General features: G+C 53.9%; 2 protein-coding genes across 2 annotated transcripts in view; one reads left to right on the top strand and one right to left on the bottom strand.

Moving 5' to 3' along the window:
* Nucleotides 1-70: 70 nt before the first annotated feature.
* Nucleotides 71-3365, bottom strand: jpt2 (Jupiter microtubule associated homolog 2). The gene is made up of 5 exons (XM_079746602.1): nucleotides 3230-3365; nucleotides 2143-2294; nucleotides 1759-1880; nucleotides 1509-1545; nucleotides 71-1301 (listed from the first exon to the last, which is right to left on the bottom strand). The coding sequence occupies exons 1-5, from the start codon at nucleotides 3283-3285 to the stop codon at nucleotides 1057-1059; spliced, it is 612 nt and encodes a 203-aa protein (XP_079602728.1). The 5' UTR covers nucleotides 3286-3365; the 3' UTR covers nucleotides 71-1056.
* Nucleotides 3366-5121: 1756 nt separating this feature from the next.
* Nucleotides 5122-18712, top strand: part of cramp1 (cramped chromatin regulator homolog 1) — an 18692-nt gene continuing 5101 nt past the window's right edge. The window contains exons 1-16 of the mRNA XM_079746582.1: nucleotides 5122-5253; nucleotides 5613-5986; nucleotides 7859-8058; nucleotides 10049-10202; nucleotides 10971-11054; nucleotides 11164-11212; nucleotides 11345-11430; nucleotides 12736-12859; nucleotides 13543-13624; nucleotides 13923-14783; nucleotides 15176-15350; nucleotides 15767-15939; nucleotides 16297-16371; nucleotides 16790-16871; nucleotides 17049-17141; nucleotides 17291-17463. Of these exons, the coding sequence (XP_079602708.1) occupies nucleotides 5204-5253; nucleotides 5613-5986; nucleotides 7859-8058; nucleotides 10049-10202; nucleotides 10971-11054; nucleotides 11164-11212; nucleotides 11345-11430; nucleotides 12736-12859; nucleotides 13543-13624; nucleotides 13923-14783; nucleotides 15176-15350; nucleotides 15767-15939; nucleotides 16297-16371; nucleotides 16790-16871; nucleotides 17049-17141; nucleotides 17291-17463 (2835 nt within the window). The 5' untranslated portion in view covers nucleotides 5122-5203. The remainder of the gene's footprint in view (nucleotides 5254-5612; nucleotides 5987-7858; nucleotides 8059-10048; nucleotides 10203-10970; nucleotides 11055-11163; nucleotides 11213-11344; nucleotides 11431-12735; nucleotides 12860-13542; nucleotides 13625-13922; nucleotides 14784-15175; nucleotides 15351-15766; nucleotides 15940-16296; nucleotides 16372-16789; nucleotides 16872-17048; nucleotides 17142-17290; nucleotides 17464-18712) is intronic.

The raw sequence follows: 18712 nt of genomic DNA, 5'->3' as shown, positions 1-18712 counted from the left end.
ACGCTTTAACGAGTACCACAAACGACGACGACGACTGAACCAGCCCACGGTCAAACAAGACGAAACCTCCCAAAATTGAAAAACGTTTTTAATGAAATACACAGGTTGTCACTTCTTCTTCTGCTAAGCTCACTGCTGGCCAGGCACATCAGCGCTGTGGGGAGGTGGGGGTCGGACTGGCACGGATGCCGTCGGTGTGGCGTGGAGACGGAGGCTCTCCTTCAGGGTCCCAGGGCGACTAGACCCGGCGGACCAAGCTCGTCTCCAGAGTTCACTTGTGTTCAGCTGTTTTAATTTAAAACATAAATGAGGCCTACCCCAAGCGAAGAACAGGTCTTCAAATAAATCACAAATAGAGCACAAACGAGGACGAAGCAGAAGAACACCCACACGGTACATTCGGCATTAGCACTCAAACAGACGTTAAATGGAATTGTAGAAGACAAAAAAAAAACACTAAAACAGGGGCGGGGGATGTCAAAAGCATTATTATTAATTTTTTGGCATTCTTCGCTGAACAGAAGATGCTCTAAACGTAAAGCTGGTTCGGTTCTTACAGAAGATAGAGACCCCGGGATGAGGAGTCTAGTAGAGCTACACAGTCATCGTCTCACTTGGCACCATCCCTCAACTCTAGACAGCTGAGAATACGCGGCATTGGCTGAACACTTTTGGTGGCAGGATTCCTTCTCCATGCCAGACATTGACATCTTAAAGCTATGAACATCTATGAGAAACTGATAAACAGAGGACCTGCGTGACTGACAGACGCAGGGAGCCCCTCAGCGGGACTGGATAAGGCACCGGTCCAGCCCCTCTGAAGCGCGGCCTATTGATTGGTCGGCTAAATGATTGTCAAGCGTGGAAAACCATTAAAAGGGGCAGACAGGAAAGAAAGGCGGGGCTAAAAGTGCAAGAAGTGGAGGACAAAAACAAACAGAGATAGTGCTTAGCGGTGGAGAGGTGAAGCGGGGGGTGGAATGAGAAGGGACAGACGTCCAAGCGGGGGGGGGGGGGGCGACTGAGATGAGCAGGGTGGCGCGGCGCCGGAGTGGCTCAGTAGAACACCACGCTGGACTTCCCTCCGGGGGGGTTCAGCACCCGGTTGTGCGCGCGGCGCTTGGGGCCCAGGTGGGGCTCGTGGTTCTTGCCGGAGTCGTCTTGGGGACAGGTGGGCGTGGCCTCCGGCTCTAGCTCCAGAGCAGCCAGGGGGGCGTCGGCCTCCTCCTCGACAGGTGAAGCGGGCGGTGCCAAGATTGGCTCCTCCTCCTTCAGCTCCACCGGGCTCAGCTGGGGAGACACTGGAGGGGCGGGGTCACCGTTAGTGTTACATACGTTAGCAGGTACACCCAGAGCATGCTAGTGGACCGCCGGCCAATGAGAGACCGGGCCGCACTTTGAGTCACAAGATCAGGATTTCGCTTCTAGGGACATTTAGCTTGATAGATTTAGAATTCAAACACTTCAGAAAACTTTACAAAATGTAAAAGACATTGAACATCCTTTACCTGCTAGCTCCGGTTCAGGCGTCACAATAACCTCCTCCTGTGAAATACAAAAGAAACGCATAAACTAACTAGTGTGGAACGAGCTATGATCGGTTCAATAGTAGGACAGATTGCAGATCGATACATTTTCTATTAATAGTTTTTGCCAGTCACACCCGTTACCCAAGGAATCCATCTTAATAAGGCAGTTCCAGTGGAATGAAACGCACCCACGCCATGGCCCCGACACAGCAGCAGAACGCTGGCGTACCTTTGGTTTACTGGGGGGGGCGGGGTCTGCCCCTCCAAAGATGTTGCTGCTTTGTCTCCCTGGAGCCACCTGTCTGGGCTGGGGGGCCGGGTCATCACCGAATATACCACTGGCCTTCCCGCCTAGAACCACAGAGAGAGAAAGAGAGAGAGACAGAGAGAAAGGAGTGTTGGGTGATGGAGGCACTTTCATTGCACATCACAACAACCTGGCAGTTTTCACACCCAGGTCCCTGGAGGCTCCGACAGGCCTGCCTTTATTCGCTGCCACGCCATAAAGTCAAGAGGGACGCGGCGGCCCGGAGGTCGGCTGGCAGTGAAACCCTGGGCTGCACAGGGGAGGGCACGCCCTAGCTGGGGGGGTCAGAGCCTGGTGTTCACCTACCTGGGGGGTTGGAGCGCCTGGTGTTGACCTGTCGAGGTTCTTCAGGAGCAAAGATGGAGGAGGACGTGTGGTTGGGTCGCCTCATAGGCGCAGCGTCTTCCTCATAGCCACCGAAAAGGTTGCTGGAGGTACCACCCGGAGGCCGCAGCACTCTGCAGAGGACGGAGAGAGCGCGTTGGTTCTGAAGTGGTCAGGGGGAGCCTCCCGTCAGCCTCCCTGTCTCTCTGTTGCTCATCTGATAGTCCTGCTTCCTTCAGACGCCTCTCACCAGTATGGAAATAGTTTGACGATTAATCTCTGAACGCAGCCTTCTAGTTTGCAATAGCGTGATGGACGTGTGCACACTTGTCTGACGGCAAGATGAACAAAATCCTGTCATCATCGCCCTAATGCTACAAAAACGCAATCTAAAAATCATTAACAAAGGTTACATGAACACGGACCATTATGTATTTATGGAATTTAAATTTTTAGTGCAAACAGAAGCCTAGAAGAAAATACAGAAACCAGAGCGTGATCCGATGTGAAGTACGCACATCACGGCCGCTATCCCCCACCGCTGAGGAGGCCCGTTATGTGGTTAATAAATACGCAGAGGACCGCCCTCATAATGTCACATCCGACAGCTTATCTCTGCATTAGAAAGACATGGGCACAAGTCCGCTGACTGGCCGCTGGGCAGACAAAGGGCAGCCTGGCCTCCCCGCGGGCCGCCGCTATCGGCGGGCTGCGCGCGGACCTTCTCCGGACTTCACTTCCGCAGCCCGGCTAGCCTGGGCGTTAGCAAAGGTGCTAACTCCACTTAGTTCAGCCAGCCTACTGTCCGAAACGGAGGGTAATGACTTCGTATTTCAGTCGCCACATTGCCAACAAATAGTCTAAAGGCTAATACAGTATGCGGAAAGGAGAAGCGTTGTCGTTGACAGTTTAAAGTAAGAAAGCTAGAGCTAACGTAAGTGTTTTGAGCCAAGGGAACAGAGCTAATGCTACTTAGCAACATTAGCCCAAATAGGCTCAACTAGCCAACAGTGGATAAAAAAAAATGCATTTATATTTGTACGTCGAAATAAATACATGGTTTGGGTACCTTGAACTTGGTTTTGAAGCGTTGTCCAATCCTTGGAACATGTTGGTTGAAGTCATTGTGGCGTTGTGAGTCGACAGAACTCAGCGGACCACTTCAGCAACAGCCAGCTGGACACACTGCTTTAAGTCCGTCCTCCCTCTGACGTGGAGGGCTCTGACTGGTCAGAAGGACGTGTAGCCAATAGATCAAGTGCATTTGAGTTCCAAAGATGCCTACAGCATTTGTGATTGGCCCGTTTTAATGCCAATCACTCAATAGGTGCAGCCCATCTTTTTCGGACACACCCCTTCGAGATTCTAACCACATACTCAACAGTGGCGACGTATTATTATTTTTGTAATTATGCTGTACGATATTTTTGTTATCAACTATAAAACATACATTGTAATATTCGGTGAAATATATATGTATTGATAATCGCAGCGTGCGAGGAGGGAAACAATTGGCCGCATGCGAATTCCCTCTCTACTCGGCGATTGGAAAGCTGTCCTGTCAATCTCCTTTCTGACAAATCGTGGGGTTTGTTTTTGAGTTGACGAGGGCGTGCTGAACCGCGTGCAGAGGTGCGGGAACTGTCAGTGAGGTGCGAGCTGCCACGGAGAGTTTAGAGAACTTATGTTAAGACGAGTGTCTTTCATACCGACGAGTGTTACTCAAACAGACGACTGTCAGTCATACAGACGACTGTCAGTCATACAGACGACTGTCATTCATACAGACGACTGTCAGACACACAGACGAGCGGAAAGGTAAGGTTTTTTTTTTTACCTTTGGACTCTTTCTTACAGTTCCTCCCTGCTGTGAGATGTATTCATATATGTATATTCATACACCTTATGATGAGTAACGGTGACTTGTGGAGGAGCTGACTCAAGAGGCAGGGCTGGGATAATGAAGGATATATGGTTGTGTTTCTAGTTATGGTTGTGTTTCTAGTTATGTTTCTAGTTATGGTTGTGCTTCTAGTTATGGTTGTGTTTGTAGTTATGGTTGTGTTTCTAGTTATGTTTCTAGTTATGGTTGTGCTTCTAGTTATGGTTGTGCTTCTAGTTATGGTTGTGTTTCTAGTTATGGTTGTGCTTCTAGTTATGGTTGTGTTTCTAGTTATGGTTGTGCTTCTAGTTATGGTTGTGCTTCTAGTTATGTACCTCGGGCTGGATAACTCTGTACATTATACCCAGAAGCATGCCTTTATTTCATTATTAACATGCATATGAAACTCCTCAAACGGTTGGTAGCTATGCAGTTGGACTTGTAAGCAACCCGTTGTAATTCAATTTAAGTGGTCAAACCATCAAATAATTGTGGTGTCTCCAAAAATCCTCATAGATATAGAGATCAGACATGAGTTGTATTTAGATGAATTTATGTGACCTTAGTTTTTCAAGAGTCTGTTATGGACTCGATTCAGCCCAGGCTCGATACCAGTCGGCTCCACGTTAAGTTAGATCTTAAACTAGTCTATCACGAGTATCAGTTCAGCATTACATCCTTAAGTCTGATTAAAGTACTGCACCGTGTAGTGACAGTGGGCTGGGTTCCCTTGCTGAGACAGGATACACTAATTTATTATAAACCTATGTCGAGTATAATGTTTAGTTTGGCCTGAACCCTGGAGGTAGTGCGGTTTGATGGTGAGACCACACCATGTGAAGTACTGAACGACGTGCAATAAAACAAACGGTTCACATGCGGACAAGATAGTCTTTATAATTACAATAGACCACCAGGTCCAGTTTTATTCCCCCCAAATCAAATCGAGTGTATTTTCCCAGTGAATACCTGGTATCAGAGAGTGTTTGATGCCCAGAGTGTAAGTTAGTAGTAGTTGTGCAGAGCCTTGCTCCTCGGTGAGGGATGTCCTGACGAGGCGCTGCACCGTCAGTCGCTCGGGGAACAGGAGAACCACCACACCGTCGCGGTCCCGATTATGCTCGATTTGATCCCGTTTTGCCCATCAAACCCGTCGGATCCATGGTGAAGAGAAAGAAGAGCTCGTCCGCCACCGAGGAGCCTGAGACCGGGTAACCTGCTCCAGAAGAAGCCCTTTATCTTAAGCTCGGAGCTCAGGCTCGTTGTCGTCTCTCAAGGCGCTAAACCCAAAGGCGCTGCATTTGAATTTAGTTGAATTTCTCTACAAATGTCATAGATTCCAACATGAGGACAACCAGCCGAACACAGCGGGCGGGTTGTACTCTGTATTTAACTCTCAATAACCAGGTAGTGAGGACTAATGTGTACGGGGTGTTTTGTTGGGATGGAGAGGGATTTGAAACAAACAGCGGCGGCCATGTTGAGTGGAGACAACGTCGTCTTTAGAAGTTAATTTAGCGCTCTCTTCTCCTTTTAATGTGACATTACTTCTTTTATTGTGTTTTATTAGAATGACATTGGGCTCCAGGGAGGGGATCGGTGTCGATGGACGGAGGAATTCGTCCCGAAAGCCAGAAGGTTGTGAGGAGGAGGAGGACGGGGAGACGGGGAGCGAGGATCGCGATACAAAGGGAGACGGAGCGGAGAGCCTTCATCCATCAGCCGCAGGCAGCCCGGGGCTCCCCGGCCCGGTGCCCCCCGGCCCGGTGCTGACCCAGCCCGGACCCGGCTCGGCACCACCGCCCCTAACCTCCACTGAACCCACTCCCCCGAGTCACGACCAGCATCATTTTCTCCGATCCAGCGTTCGTCCTCCGAGCAAGCGGATCCGGAAGGACTCGGTCGGCCCGGCCGGCGACGGGCCCGGTGGGGCAAGGTCCAGAGGTAACACCGGTGATCACTTGTTAATCTTGGCTTTAGGGTTCATTCCCCGGTAATTACGTAGAGAATTACGTGTATCGCAGGCTGCGATTTGCTGCAATTGTCGGTGGTCTAGTACTCCCTGCGTCGGCGGGTTGTTGAGAGAACTATTGTCTGCTTGAATTGGTTCCCAGTTAAACACCATTTTCTATATAAATATGTGTAGGACAGGGAGGGAAATGTAGGAACAGAATTAACCTTTGTACGATTTGTGCATCTGCCAGCTCGCTTTTTGCACAATTATAATCCTCTTAGAAAGTGCCAATGCATTGTCATATACAATAACTTGCATGTATTTGGGAGACTTTAACTACTGCAGGGAATGTCAAAGATTTGATACGAATTGTTAACATTTTTCTTATTATTTTGTAATACAAGAAACGCATTCTTGTTGTTGTATACTTTGTAGAAATGTAGGGTTTAAGAACACCACCATAGTCCAGATGATGTCTTCCTCATCCTCTCTCTGAATGCAATGCGCCCCATCTCTCCATCGGACGGTAGACATAGCTGGCTCATTTTATACTGACACATTTTGGGATGGAAAACCATCTCAAGGATTAGTAATCTACTACTTAGTAACTTGTCTTTGGTGGGTAGCCCTGACAGCTATGTGACCCTAAACCACTGCGCTATGTGTAGTAATTAAGTAAAACAACTTCTGGCAATGAAGTTAAGTATGAGTGGTAGTGTGTTTTTACTGTCTTGGCAGTCAAAGCCCTCTTACTGGCTCTCACTGACCATTGTAACTAGCTTCATTACCAAACACAAGTGTCGCAAATTAGGGACACAGTATAATTCATGCAGCTAGTGTCCCTGAAGATCAGTCTAGTCACCACACAGCTATAATCCACCAAACAGATGACCGGTGGCTTTGTGCTATGCTGTAAATAATATCATAATATTATGACTCAAATATAGGTCAAACGTGTAATCTGGCTCTCTCATATATAAATATAACCAAGTATAAATATTGCCATGCACTTTCTTTTGCATTTTCCTTTTTTATAAAGGAAAACGTTTACCTGCAGACCTTAGAAGAAGATTTGTCTCTCACAACGTTGCTTTTGAAGTTTGTTGGAACTAATCCATCTAAATAGCTCCATGCTGCTCTGCTGTGATGCTACTTAACTAGTACATCTAACTAGCTTCATGTTAACTAGCTTCCCTGGACTGTGCATGCCAGCTTCTTCATCCTAAATCAGTTTGGTCTCTGGGGTTGCTGTTGGAGGTTTCTGCGGTTCCTCACAGCAGTTTGGATCGAGTTATTGCTGAAGTGAGGGAGGAACGCTGACCTGATTCTGGTGGTAGGAAGGTGAACTTAGGGGTCAACAGAGGGGTCAATTTAGGGGTCAACAGAGGGGTCAACAGCTGTATGTCAAGGTGTTGTTTCATGCATTTCGCATCGGTAGTGTTGGGGCCAGATTCTGTAAGCCATTCATGGTTCGTGCAGATAAAGGAAAGTAAAGGTTGTGTTGTGAACAGCGTATTGCTGGCTCGTCTGCTGCTGTCTGCTGGAGTTGTGGGCTATGGTTTGGCTATTCGAGGGTTACCTTGTTTTCAAGTTGTTTTTGGATCGGTGCTCGCTTTTGGACCAGGCTGAAGAAGCCCCATGATGGCGTCCATCTCCCCTCTCGAACCTCTGGCAGAGCTGACGGGTGGAGGCGAAATCTGTCCGTGTGCACACTGATGGTTCCAACTCTGTCTTTGCTACTGTGTCTCTCGGTCAGGTTGACGTTCCTAGACAAGAGGAAATGGGTCTCAAATGTGTTATTTTGCGTTTCATATCATTTTTCACATTAAGTGTGTGTGTGTGTGTTGTCCCCTCCCCCCAAGGTGCAGAGGGTGGCTCGTCCTCCCAGGGTGCCTCGGGGCCGTCCGGCTCTGCTGCGGGGGCCGCGGCCGGGGGGGTGTCCAAGGCGTCCAGGGGCCCGGCCGACAAAGAGGAGCAGGCGGGGAACCAGAAGAGGGCCCGGCGCCAGTGGGAGTCCTGGAGCGCAGAGGACAAGAACAGCTTCTTCGAGGGGCTGTACGAGGTAGGCTGCTTCTCTAGAGGCTGGACGAGGTAGGCTGCTTCTCTAGAGGCTGGACGGTAGGCTGCTTCTCTAGAGGCCGGACGGTAGGCTGCTTCTTTAGAGGCTGTACGAGGTAGGCTGCTTCTCTAGAGGCTGTACGAGGTAGGCTGCTTCTCTAGAGGCTGGACGGTAGGCTGCTTCTCTAGAGGCCGGACGGTAGGCTGCTTCTTTAGAGGCCGGACGGTAGGCTGCTTCTCTAGAGGCTGGACGGTAGGCTGCTTCTTTAGAGGCCGGACGGTAGGCTGCTTCTTTAGAGGCTGTACGAGGTAGGCTGCTTCTCTAGAGGCTGTACGAGGTAGGCTGCTTCTCTAGAGGCTGGACGGTAGGCTGCTTCTCTAGAGGCCGGACGGTAGGCTGCTTCTTTAGAGGCCGGACGGTAGGCTGCTTCTCTAGAGGCTGGACGGTAGGCTGCTTCTTTAGAGGCCGGACGGTAGGCTGCTTCTCTAGAGGCTGGACGGTAGGCTGCTTCTCTAGAGGCTGGACGGTAGGCTGCTTCTCTAGAGGCTGGACGGTAGGCTGCTTCTCTAGAGGCTGGACGGTAGGCTGCTTCTCTAGAGGCTGGACGGTAGGCTGCTTCTCTAGAGGCTGGACGGTAGGCTGCTTCTTTAGAGGCCGGACGGTAGGCTGCTTCTCTAGAGGCCGTACGGTAGGCTGCTTCTTTAGAGGCCGTGCGGTAGGCTGCTTCTTTAGAGGCCGTGCGGTAGGCTGCTTCTTTAGAGGCCGTGCGGTAGGCTGCTTCTTTAGAGGCCGTGCGGTAGGCTGCTTCTTTAGAGGCCGTGCGGTAGGCTGCTTCTTTAGAGGCCGTGCGGTAGGCTGCTTCTTTAGAGGCCGTGCGGTAGGCTGCTTCTTTAGAGGCCGGACGGTAGGCTGCTTCTTTAGAGGCCGTACGGTAGGCTGCTTCTTTAGAGGCCGTACGGTAGGCTGCTTCTTAAGAGGCTGTACGGTAGGCTGCTTCTTTAGAGGCCGTGCGGTAGGCTGCTTCTTTAGAGGCCGTGCGGTAGGCTGCTTCTTTAGAGGCCGTGCGGTAGGCTGCTTCTTTAGAGGCCGTGCGGTAGGCTGCTTCTTTAGAGGCCGTGCGGTAGGCTGCTTCTTTAGAGGCCGGACGGTAGGCTGCTTCTTTAGAGGCCGTACGGTAGGCTGCTTCTTTAGAGGCCGTACGGTAGGCTGCTTCTTAAGAGGCTGTACGGTAGGCTGCTTCTTAAGAGGCCGTGCGGTAGGCTGCTTCTTTAGAGGCCGGACGGTAGGCTGCTTCTTTAGAGGCCGTACGGTAGGCTGCTTCTTTAGAGGCTGTACGGTAGGCTGCTTCTTTAGAGGCCGTACGGTAGGCTGCTTCTTTAGAGGCTGGACGGTAGGCTGCTTCTCTAGAGGCTGGACGGTAGGCTGCTTCTCTAGAGGCTGGACGGTAGGCTGCTTCTTTAGAGGCTGTGCGGTAGGCTGCTTCTTTAGAGGCCGGACGGTAGGCTGCTTCTCTAGAGGCCGGACGGTAGGCTGCTTCTCTAGAAGCTGGACGGTAGGCTGCTTCTTTAGAGGCTGGACGGTAGGCTGCTTCTCTAGAGGCTTTACGGTAGGCTGCTTCTCTAGAGGCTTTACGATAGGCTGCTTCTCTAGAGGCTGGACGGTAGGCTGCTTCTCTAGAGGCTGGACGCTAGGCTGCTTCTTTAGAGGCTGTACGCGGTAGGCTGCTTCTTCGAGGGGATTATTATTGAAGAAGACTTGGAACACTGGAGATCAGTCTTTCTAGCCTTACAATAAATTGTCGCACATGCAATTCTCTCATCATATCTGTGTTAATATTTCACAACACATCGGATCTTGTACGTGTATTGTTGACTTCTGCTGCCTAGTCTTAGGGGAATTCTATTGTCTTGGTTTCAAGACGATGGCCAAACCAAAGTCTTTGAGGCAGCCTGTGTGACGCCTCCTCCTTCCTCCCTCCTCCTTCCTCCCCCAGCATGGGAAGGACTTTGAGGCCATCCAGAACAACATCGCCATGAAGTACAAGAAGAGGGGCAAGCCGGCCAACATGGTGAAGAACAAGGAGCAGGTCCGCCACTTCTACTACCGCACCTGGCACAAGATCTCCAAACACATCGACTTCGCCAACGGTGAGTGTTCACCGCCCAGAGGCCCCCGCTCCCCCAGAGGCCCCAGGGCCCCCGCTCCTCCAGAGGCCCCAGGGCCCCCACTCCCCCAGAGGCCCTAGGGCCCCCGCTCCTCCAGAGGCCCCAGGGCCCCCGCTCCTCCAGAGGCCCCAGGGCCCCCGCTCCTCCAGAGGCCCCAGGGCCCCCACTCCTCCAGAGGCCCCAGGGCCCCCACTCCTCCAGAGGCTCCCAGTCTCCCCCCTCAGTCTGAATGCCGGAGTCCAGACATCAGCGTTCACCTAGACTCTGCTTAGCCCCCCCCCCCCCCCCCCCTTATATCTATAATTCTTTATCGTCCCCCGGGGATCATTGTGATTGAACATTAGTGAGACAGACAGAACTCCATCCAGTCTAGTCTCCGGTGGTGCTGGAGTGTTCCTCCATCAGAGGAGGCCTGGGTGGGGGGCGGGGGCCCGGCGAGGAGGGCGGGGCCCCAGCTCGCTGGAGGAGAAGGAGCGCCTGGCGGAGGCCGTCATGGGAACGTGTGCCTTGTGCAGAGCTTTATGGCAGAGATAAGGAGCGATATGCAGACCGGGACCTGGACTGTTGGACCGTCTCACCGTTGGTTCTCTGCACCATGTCTGTGCGTTGTAATGAGCCGTAACGTGTGTTGTAGTGAGCTGTAACGTGCGTTGTAAAGAGCCGTAACGTGCGCTGTAATGAGCCGTAACGTGCGCTGTAATGAGCCGTAACGTGCGCTGTAATGAGCTGTAGTGCGTGTCCTCTGTGCAGTGTACACCCGGGTGCTGAAGAAGTCCTCCCAGGAGCTGTACGGACTCATCTGCTACGCCGAGCTGCGCAAGAAAGTAGGAGGACGTGAGTGGAGACGCCTTCAGTGGAGATAGAAGATCATCATGCTGCGGGACACTGGGGTCAGTCCTGAAGCACGCCTTGTTATTCACGCTGCTCTCTCTCCCCCCCACAGTCATGGACGATAAGAATGTGACGAAGCTCAACGAGCTCATCCAGCATGGGTAAGTCGTGTGTGTGTGTGTGTGTGTGTGTGTGTGTGTGTGTGTGTGTGTGTGTGTGTGTGTGTGTGTGTGTGTGTGTGTGTGTGTGTGCGCGTGCGTGCCCCCACTAACAGCTCCTGTGTGTCTGAGCAGTGCCACCACGGTGCGCTCCAAGGGAAGGAACCTGCGGATCAAAGCCCCGATGTGCCGGGCCCTGAAGAAGCTGTGTGACCCGGACGGTGAGCATGAGGACGCGTTGAAACTCCTCCCCCGACCCTAGTCCCCCGGGTTAGGGTGGGGGGTTCCCGGGTTCCACCGGTAGCCGATGAGAGGGAGGCGCGAGAACACCCCAGCGTAGTGTTCTCCCGTGTCGGTGCAGCATGGCGCAGGCTGTGTGAAGGACTGCTGAACAGGTGCAGGGAGCAGAGACTGGGGCATAGTAGTGATGGGACTGTATGTTAATTCAGTGCGGTCTAAAGGGAGGGAGTGAAACCTTTTCACAGCATTGAGGACCGAATGGTGGGGACACACAATGCCACAATAAAAGCCCCCCTATTTGATCAGGGCTGTCACTTCCTGGGACGGGCGGTGGTCTGTCCGTGCTCCATGGAGAAACAGCCTTCGTTCATGATGGGGATGGAGGTCATCCCAGGATGTTCCAGCCTTTTTCTGGTGTCCTAGGGTCCGGGCGTCTGGGTTTAACGTCGGCGCTCCGGTTGTAATGGTCTGTTATGGACGTTCAGATGAACCAGAAACAACAGCAGAGGGGGTGCCCTCCACTCTAGTGCCCTCTGTAGGACACTACATGGGCTCGCTTCCCCTAAATAACTTCTGCGTCAGCCTGACAATAATAGTATTTACTGACACAAAGAATCTCGCTAGTTGGTGAATGTTTCCAGATCTTTAATCTCCTATTGAGCGTATTGAGTGTTGCTCTAATGTTGCTTTGAGTGTATGGAGTGTTGCTTGCTCTTTAAAGAGCCCCTATTATACCACTTTTCTGGTCTTAATTCCTCATTAATGACTCCTATAGAGCAACCTGAAACGAATCACAGCACAAAAAACGATGTCGATTTTTGGGAAACTCTTCCTCTCATCTGGGCGCTTTCAGCGTTCTCTGTCAACACTCGGCTTCGTCCTTCTCTGCCCCTCGCCCCCCTCCTGCCAACCCCACTCCGTTGTGATTGGTTAACTTCCGGAAGAGCATGTTGCAGCACCATACATGGAAAATCCGGATTGTTCCACGTAGATAAATCCCGGAAATTTGAACAAGGGAATGGCGACCGGCGTCCCTAGTGTTTAGCGCTCTGCACAGCCAGCCAGCAGGGAACACGTCTAAATGCCTGTACGTCATTATTTGACACTTTAGTATGGTTAAACATGACTATAAATCATTAGAACAACGTTTATAGGTCATAAAAGTCGAAAAAGCATAATAGGTGCTCCTTAATGTGTGGCAGGGTGTATTGAGTGTTGCTTGCTCCTTAATGTGTGGCAGGGTGTATTGAGTGTATGGAGCCTCATGGTGTTGTCCCCCCCTCCAGGGATGAGTGAGGAGGAGGACCAACGGCCCGCCCGCCTCCCCCTGAAGGTGGCCGTGGAGCTGCAGCCGCGCACCAACCACTCCTGGGCCCGCGTCCAGAGCCTGGCCCACAACCCGCGCCTCAGGTCAGCGCCGGGGGGCCATGCACTACAGACCCTCTGCTCACTACAGACCCGCACAAGGGAGCGATGGGTGGAGGCGCATGTGAACGGTTTGACCGCTCACATGCGCTGCTGCTCCACAACCACCGAGTCACGAGTTTAGAAAGCAGACGTCTCGCCGAGCGCAGGCGATGGGAACGGTGAAGTTAGTGTGACGAGACGGCGTCAGGAGGAACAAGCTATGCTAGCCTTTTCGTTGTTTTTCCGGAACATTTAATTTCTACAAGCTGTTCCTCCATGTCAGGAGACCCCCCCCCCCCCCCCCCCCCACGTAAAGTGAGCTGGGTTCAGTCAGACGCGTCTCTTAGGCTGGGCCGTGTTCCGGGTGGCCGGATCCTCAGTGTCGGGGGACTGTAGTACCGGCCGGGGGTCTTGTCTCTCCTGCGCTGTGGCCCTAACCTCGTCCGATGCTTTCTGCAGTTAATGCACATTGTCTTGATATGTCCTTGTTTATTTTTTTATGTACTTTTAAATGGACTCTCTGCTGTTGGTGTTCGATGTATACACAATTTACAATTTACCTTTAATTCTTGCAAAAGTGGTGTATGGTTCCATGTGTTATTATTTCTTCACTGTTTCCGTGTGGAGCCCATTGAGCTGCCTGCGTGTATGAAGGCGCTCTAAACCTCGCCCTGTCCCTCCCCCAGGATGATGGTGGAGCTCCACCGCACCGTGGCCAGCCTCATCGAGTACCTCAAGCACAAGTGGGCCTTCCACGACGAGCGCATCGTATCCTCACGCCCGCACCGCTCCACGGCCATGGGGGGGGGGTGGAACCCGGGGATCACGGGGGGCTGACCCCTGACCCCCGGGAGGAGCTGGGAGGGCTGGGGTCACAAAAGGAGAGACCAGGGCCTGATGAAGGGAACGGGTCTGAACGGGCAGCGTTTTGTGAATCACTAACCCTGGACCTGTCCGGTCTGATAGAATCTGTTTCAGGTTATTATAGGTTAATGATCTGCTGAAGCTCTGGCCACATCCCGTACCCCCCCCCCTCTGTGTTTCCACTCCTTGACCCCGCCCCTAGCTGAAGAGTCTGCGGGAGCGGGATGCTCTGGAGGGCCCTGCGGGCCCCGGGGCCCTCCCGCCGGGCCGGCCCCGGGCGGAGGAGCTGTTCCTGTACCCGGCGGAGTGCAGCACGGTGACGGCGCTGCCGGGCGTGGCCCGGGTGGTGCACTCCAAGGCCTCCTGCACCGTCCACTGGCAGGAGAGCGGCCGGCCCGGGGCGGGGGCGCGGCCCGGGGCCAAGGACCTGCAGCCCGCCCAGATCCTGGGCATCCACGGCCGGGGGGGGCCCCGGGCCGGGCGGGGGGCCGACCCCCGGCGGGCCGAGCCCCCGCCCGCCTCCGACCTGCCCGCCGAGCCGGGGGGGGAGGAGAGGAAGGCCCCGCCCCCCGGGGCCCCTCCCCCCTCCCAGCCGAGCTCGGGGCCCAAGATGGAGACGGGGAACGGGGAGGGGCCCGACCCCCCCGAGGAGGCGGGCGGCGGGCCCCCGGGGGCCCCCTCGCCCGGTAACGAGAGGCGCCCCTGCGGCGGCGCGGAGGACACGCCCGCCGCCGCCGCCGCCTCCCCAGACGCCAAGCCCCCGGGGGCCCGCGGCGAGGAGGGCGGGGCCCCGCGGCCCCCCAGCGCGCTGGAGGAGAAGGAGCGCCTGGCGGAGGCCATCAGGGAGGGGGGCTGGAGCCGGGGGGGGGCAGACGGCGTGACGCTGGCCGAGCTCTACCTGATGCTGGGGCGGCCCAGCAAGCTGCAGCTGGAGTACGAGTGGCAGCCGGCCCCGCCCGCCCCTGACCCCGCCCCCACCCCTCAGCCACGCCCCTCCAGCGCCAACCAGGTGCTGCGCTGCCTGCTGAGGCTGGTGGCCACCGAGGTCAACCCCAAGCCGCTGGTACGTACTGGGCGGTACTAGGTGGTACTGGTTGTACTGGTACTGTGGTACTGGGTGGTACTGGTTGTACTGGGTGGTACTGGGTGGTACTGTGGTACTGGGTGGTACTGGTTGTACTGGGTGGTACTGGTTGTACTGGTACTGTGGTACTGGGTGGTACTGTGGTACTGGGTGGTACTGGTTGTACTGGTACTGTGGTACTGGGTGGTACTGTGGTACTGGGTGGTACTGGTTGTACTGGGTGGTACTGGGTGGTACTGGTTGTACTGGGTGGTACTGGGTTGGACTGGGTGGTACTGGGTTGGACTGGGTGGTATTGGGTGGTACTGGGTTGGACTGGGTTGGCTCTCTGACCCCTGTCCTGTTCTGTGTTCTCTGTGCCCCCCCCCCAGGCTCCAGAGCAGGGCTCCAGCGCCCCGTCCCCCCTCAAGCTGCCCCAGGAGGAGCAGAGCCAGGCCCTCACCCCCCCGGGGAAGGGCCCCGCCCCCGCCGTCCGCAGCCCGGGCTGTGGCCGCCAGCCCCCCTCCCTTCGGGGGCCCAAGGCCCTCATGCCCAATGCCGCCGCCGGTACGTCAGTTCAGTGTACAGATGTAGACGTCACGACGCAGGTTATTGGTAATGACGTCAACGGACTCCATTTAAACCGCGCTTCCCTAACCAGGGGCCCATCAAAGCCCCTTACAATACTAGCTCCCATCCACCCCTTCATGCACACATCCACACACACCGACGGCGGAGTCAGCCCCGCAGGGCGACAGCCAGCTGGTCAGGAGCAGTCAGGGCGGGGCGCCTCGCCCAGGGACACCTCAACACCTCGAGCCGGAATCGAACTAGCAACCTTTCACTTGCCAGCCAACCCGCACTACCTCACGAGACACATGCCGCCCCCGTCCATGAGATGATAAAAACGTCATTATCCTAAACGTAGACTTCATACTGTCTCCCCCCGTCTCAGTCCCGTGTTGCTCTCTGTCCCTCCACAGGGGGGCGCCACCTGCCCCGCTCCCTGCTGGGCGCGGTGCCGGGCGGAGACTCGGAGGGCGGGGTGTTCGCCATCCCCACCACGCTGCCGCCCAACAGCTCCCGACACTCCCGGATGTTCTCCCCCAACAAGGAGGCCCAGCTGGCCTTCAGGCAGCAGCTGGACTCCATCAGCGTAAGGCTCCCCCCCCCCCCCCGAGGGGCCGACGACACACACCCTCACCTCTAGGAGGCTTCCTGCCCTGTTATGGTGTTCCCCGGTGTCTCGTGTTTCCCAGACGCAGCAACATGAGCACACTGTTCTCCAACCCGGAAAATCCTTAGATGGCTTCAGTTTGTTTTACATACATATCAATAATTAGGAAAAATATCAAATGTCTGTGAGCAGATAAAAGCTTCCAGTGTTTCCTCAGAACTTCCTTGGAACGACTGAAGGATCCGAATCCTATTGATAATGTTGTGGACTGGATGAACGCTCCAGTATGACTCGGTGGCTGTACTGTAGAAGGCTGACGGTGTTTCCCTCCTCCAGATGCAGTCCGACCTGTTCCTATCCAAGCAGAAGAAACCCCGCAGCAGACAGCTCCGCAAGCCCCTGGTGGTTCAGGTGAGACACGCCCTCCATCCCCAGCAGGCTCAGGATGGGTCAGGTACGCTGAGCAGGCTCAGGATGGGTCAGGTACAATAAGCAGGCTCAGGGTGGGTCAGGTACAATAAGCAGGCTCAGGGTGGGTCAGGAACGATGAGCAGGCTCAGGATGGGTCAGGTACGATGAGCAGGCTCAGGATGGGTCAGGTACGATGAGCAGGCTCCGGGTGGTTCAGGTCAGACACGTCCACTGTAAAAAAATTGATGTTTTTCACTCATGTCAGCTTCAAAGATTAAAATGTATTCCCACTGGCACCAGGAAAGCAGTACCTGATGAAAGGTTGATATGTGCCCTGTAACGGCTCCATGTACCCGTTCTATCTCTATAATAGCCTCTCTATGGTGTGTGTTTCTACAATGTCTCTCTGTGTCCTCAGAGGACCCTGTTGCCGCGGACCACCGGGGACACGCCCCCCCACGTCTGCTCCTTCTCCATCCTGTCCAACTCCTCCGCCGCAGGTACAGGGGGCGGGACTTCCTGCTGGGCTCAGGCCGTTAGCACCTGAAGCTCCGGCTGGCTGTTTGTTTTCTTCTCTTTCCTTTATTTGTTTGTTCCTTCTTTCTTTTCACTCTTTTCATCCTTCTTTCCTTCTTGCTTCCTTCCTTCCTTGGCTCACTTCCTGTTTCTTCTTACAGGAACCGGCTCCTTCCGGCCAATCCAGACGCGCCTGGCCCCCACGTCCCGCCCCCTCCCCTCCAAGGCGCCTCCTGCCAACCCGAGCCTCTCGCGTACGAGCAGCATGAACCCTCATGTGTTCATACATCATACATGGAACCAAACCTCATGTGTTCATACATTACATTCACGCTACAACCCAATGATTTGCTATATTATTATCATTAATATTATTGTTAATATTCTGCGGTTAATTTCTCAGGTGCGATTGACCTGGCAGCCAAGTCTGCAGGCATCATCCCGGCCAGCCCCTCTCGGGAGGGGTCCTCGGACCTGGGGGGCCACGCCCTGCTCGGCCCCGCGGCCGATGGGGACGGGGACCTCCGCCCGGACCTCCGCCCGGGCCCCGGCCTGCTGCAGCACAACGGCCCCGAGGTAGGGCTTCCCTGGGGCCCCCAGGCCTCTAGGCTGGCTGTAGCCAGACCCAGCTCGGTCCACGACCGAGCTGGGTCTGGCTACAGCCAGACCCAGCTCGGTCCACGACCGAGCTGGGTCTGCGGAGACGCTGTCACACCAAAATTGTACCGCCTACTTAATCCGCGTTCGAAACATTACGTCATCGTTCGACGCGATTGTCCGTTGCCAGGCAACGTTCGACGCGATCGTCCGTTGCCAGGCAGGTTTCAAAAAACATTTGCGCTCATGTTTCCAAAGACGAAATAACATAATACAGATAACACTTGTTTTTACTTTATATTTGCATTGTATTGAATTTAGCTAGTAAACTGAGTGTTTAAAGTGTATCATAGTCTAGCTAGCTTATGTTAATACACTCAGTTTACTAGCTAAATGCGATTAAACAGTTAAATACAATACAAATATAAAGTTAGCAACGCTTATAAATGTCATTTGTAAAATAAGTTCTGTTTAATGTTATTTCGTCTTGTGACGCTCAATGAATGTTCGCGAATGTTCATGAACCTTCCTATGTCATTGTTCGACGCGATCGTCCGTTGCCAGGCAACGTTCGACGCGATCATCTGTTGCCAGGCAGGTTTGGAATTTTGAACGCGGATTACGTAGGCGGTACAATTTTCGTCCCCGGTACAATTTTGGTTCGACACCTTGCTGTCATTTTCTTCAGCACGAGAGGCGTGACCATCGGGCCATAGTTCAAATGACTCTGTACACGATTGGCTGCTTGCCGTCGCTTCCCTGTCGTCATTGTGGTAAACCAGCCAATAACGCGCCAGGGGGAGAAGCCAGCATGGTGATTGGCTCCCGCAAAAACGTATCGGAAGCAGAAAGAAATGTATTGCTCCTCTCCAGACCCTTCTGCAGGGCGGACTCAAACCAAATGCAGCTTTTCTTAATCATTATTAAGGTGGGTTCACACCAAACGCGAAGGGGCGACACGATCCCACACAAAGTGAACGTAGAGACGCGAATCGGGCGAATTATTCGCTCGAGATCACCGGCGACAAGTTTTGATTTGTCGCGCCACACTTTCGCCCTGCACAGAGCGCGAGCGCGTTCACCAGGATTTGTAGCGCAACAAATTCGCTCGAGTTGAAATATTTCAACCTTGCCGCGAAATTCGCGTGATGACAGCCAATCAGCGTTCAGCCGGCCAACCGTTCCCTGCAGCGCAGTCCGGGGTGAACCGCAGCACATTCGCCTGGCA

This window comes from Pollachius pollachius (assembly GCF_949987615.1).
Source record: "Pollachius pollachius genome assembly, chromosome: 11".
In the NCBI taxonomy this organism is placed as follows: domain Eukaryota; kingdom Metazoa; phylum Chordata; class Actinopteri; order Gadiformes; family Gadidae; genus Pollachius; species Pollachius pollachius.
The sequence above is the reverse complement of the archived record's forward strand: the minus strand, read 5'-3'. Positions and strand labels throughout refer to the sequence as shown.

Bases quoted from the DNA above. Each gene is read 5' to 3' on its own strand.
- jpt2 (XM_079746602.1), bottom strand. From the start codon at position 3,285: ATGACTTCAACCAACATGTTCCAAGGATTGGACAACGCTTCAAAACCA. The intron at 2,295-3,229 runs GTACCCAAACCA...CGTCCTCTGCAG, and splicing joins GCTTCAAAACCAAGTTCAAG to AGTGCTGCGGCCTCCGGGTG. The intron at 1,546-1,758 runs GTACGCCAGCGT...TGTATTTCACAG, and splicing joins CCCCCCCCAGTAAACCAAAG to GAGGAGGTTATTGTGACGCC.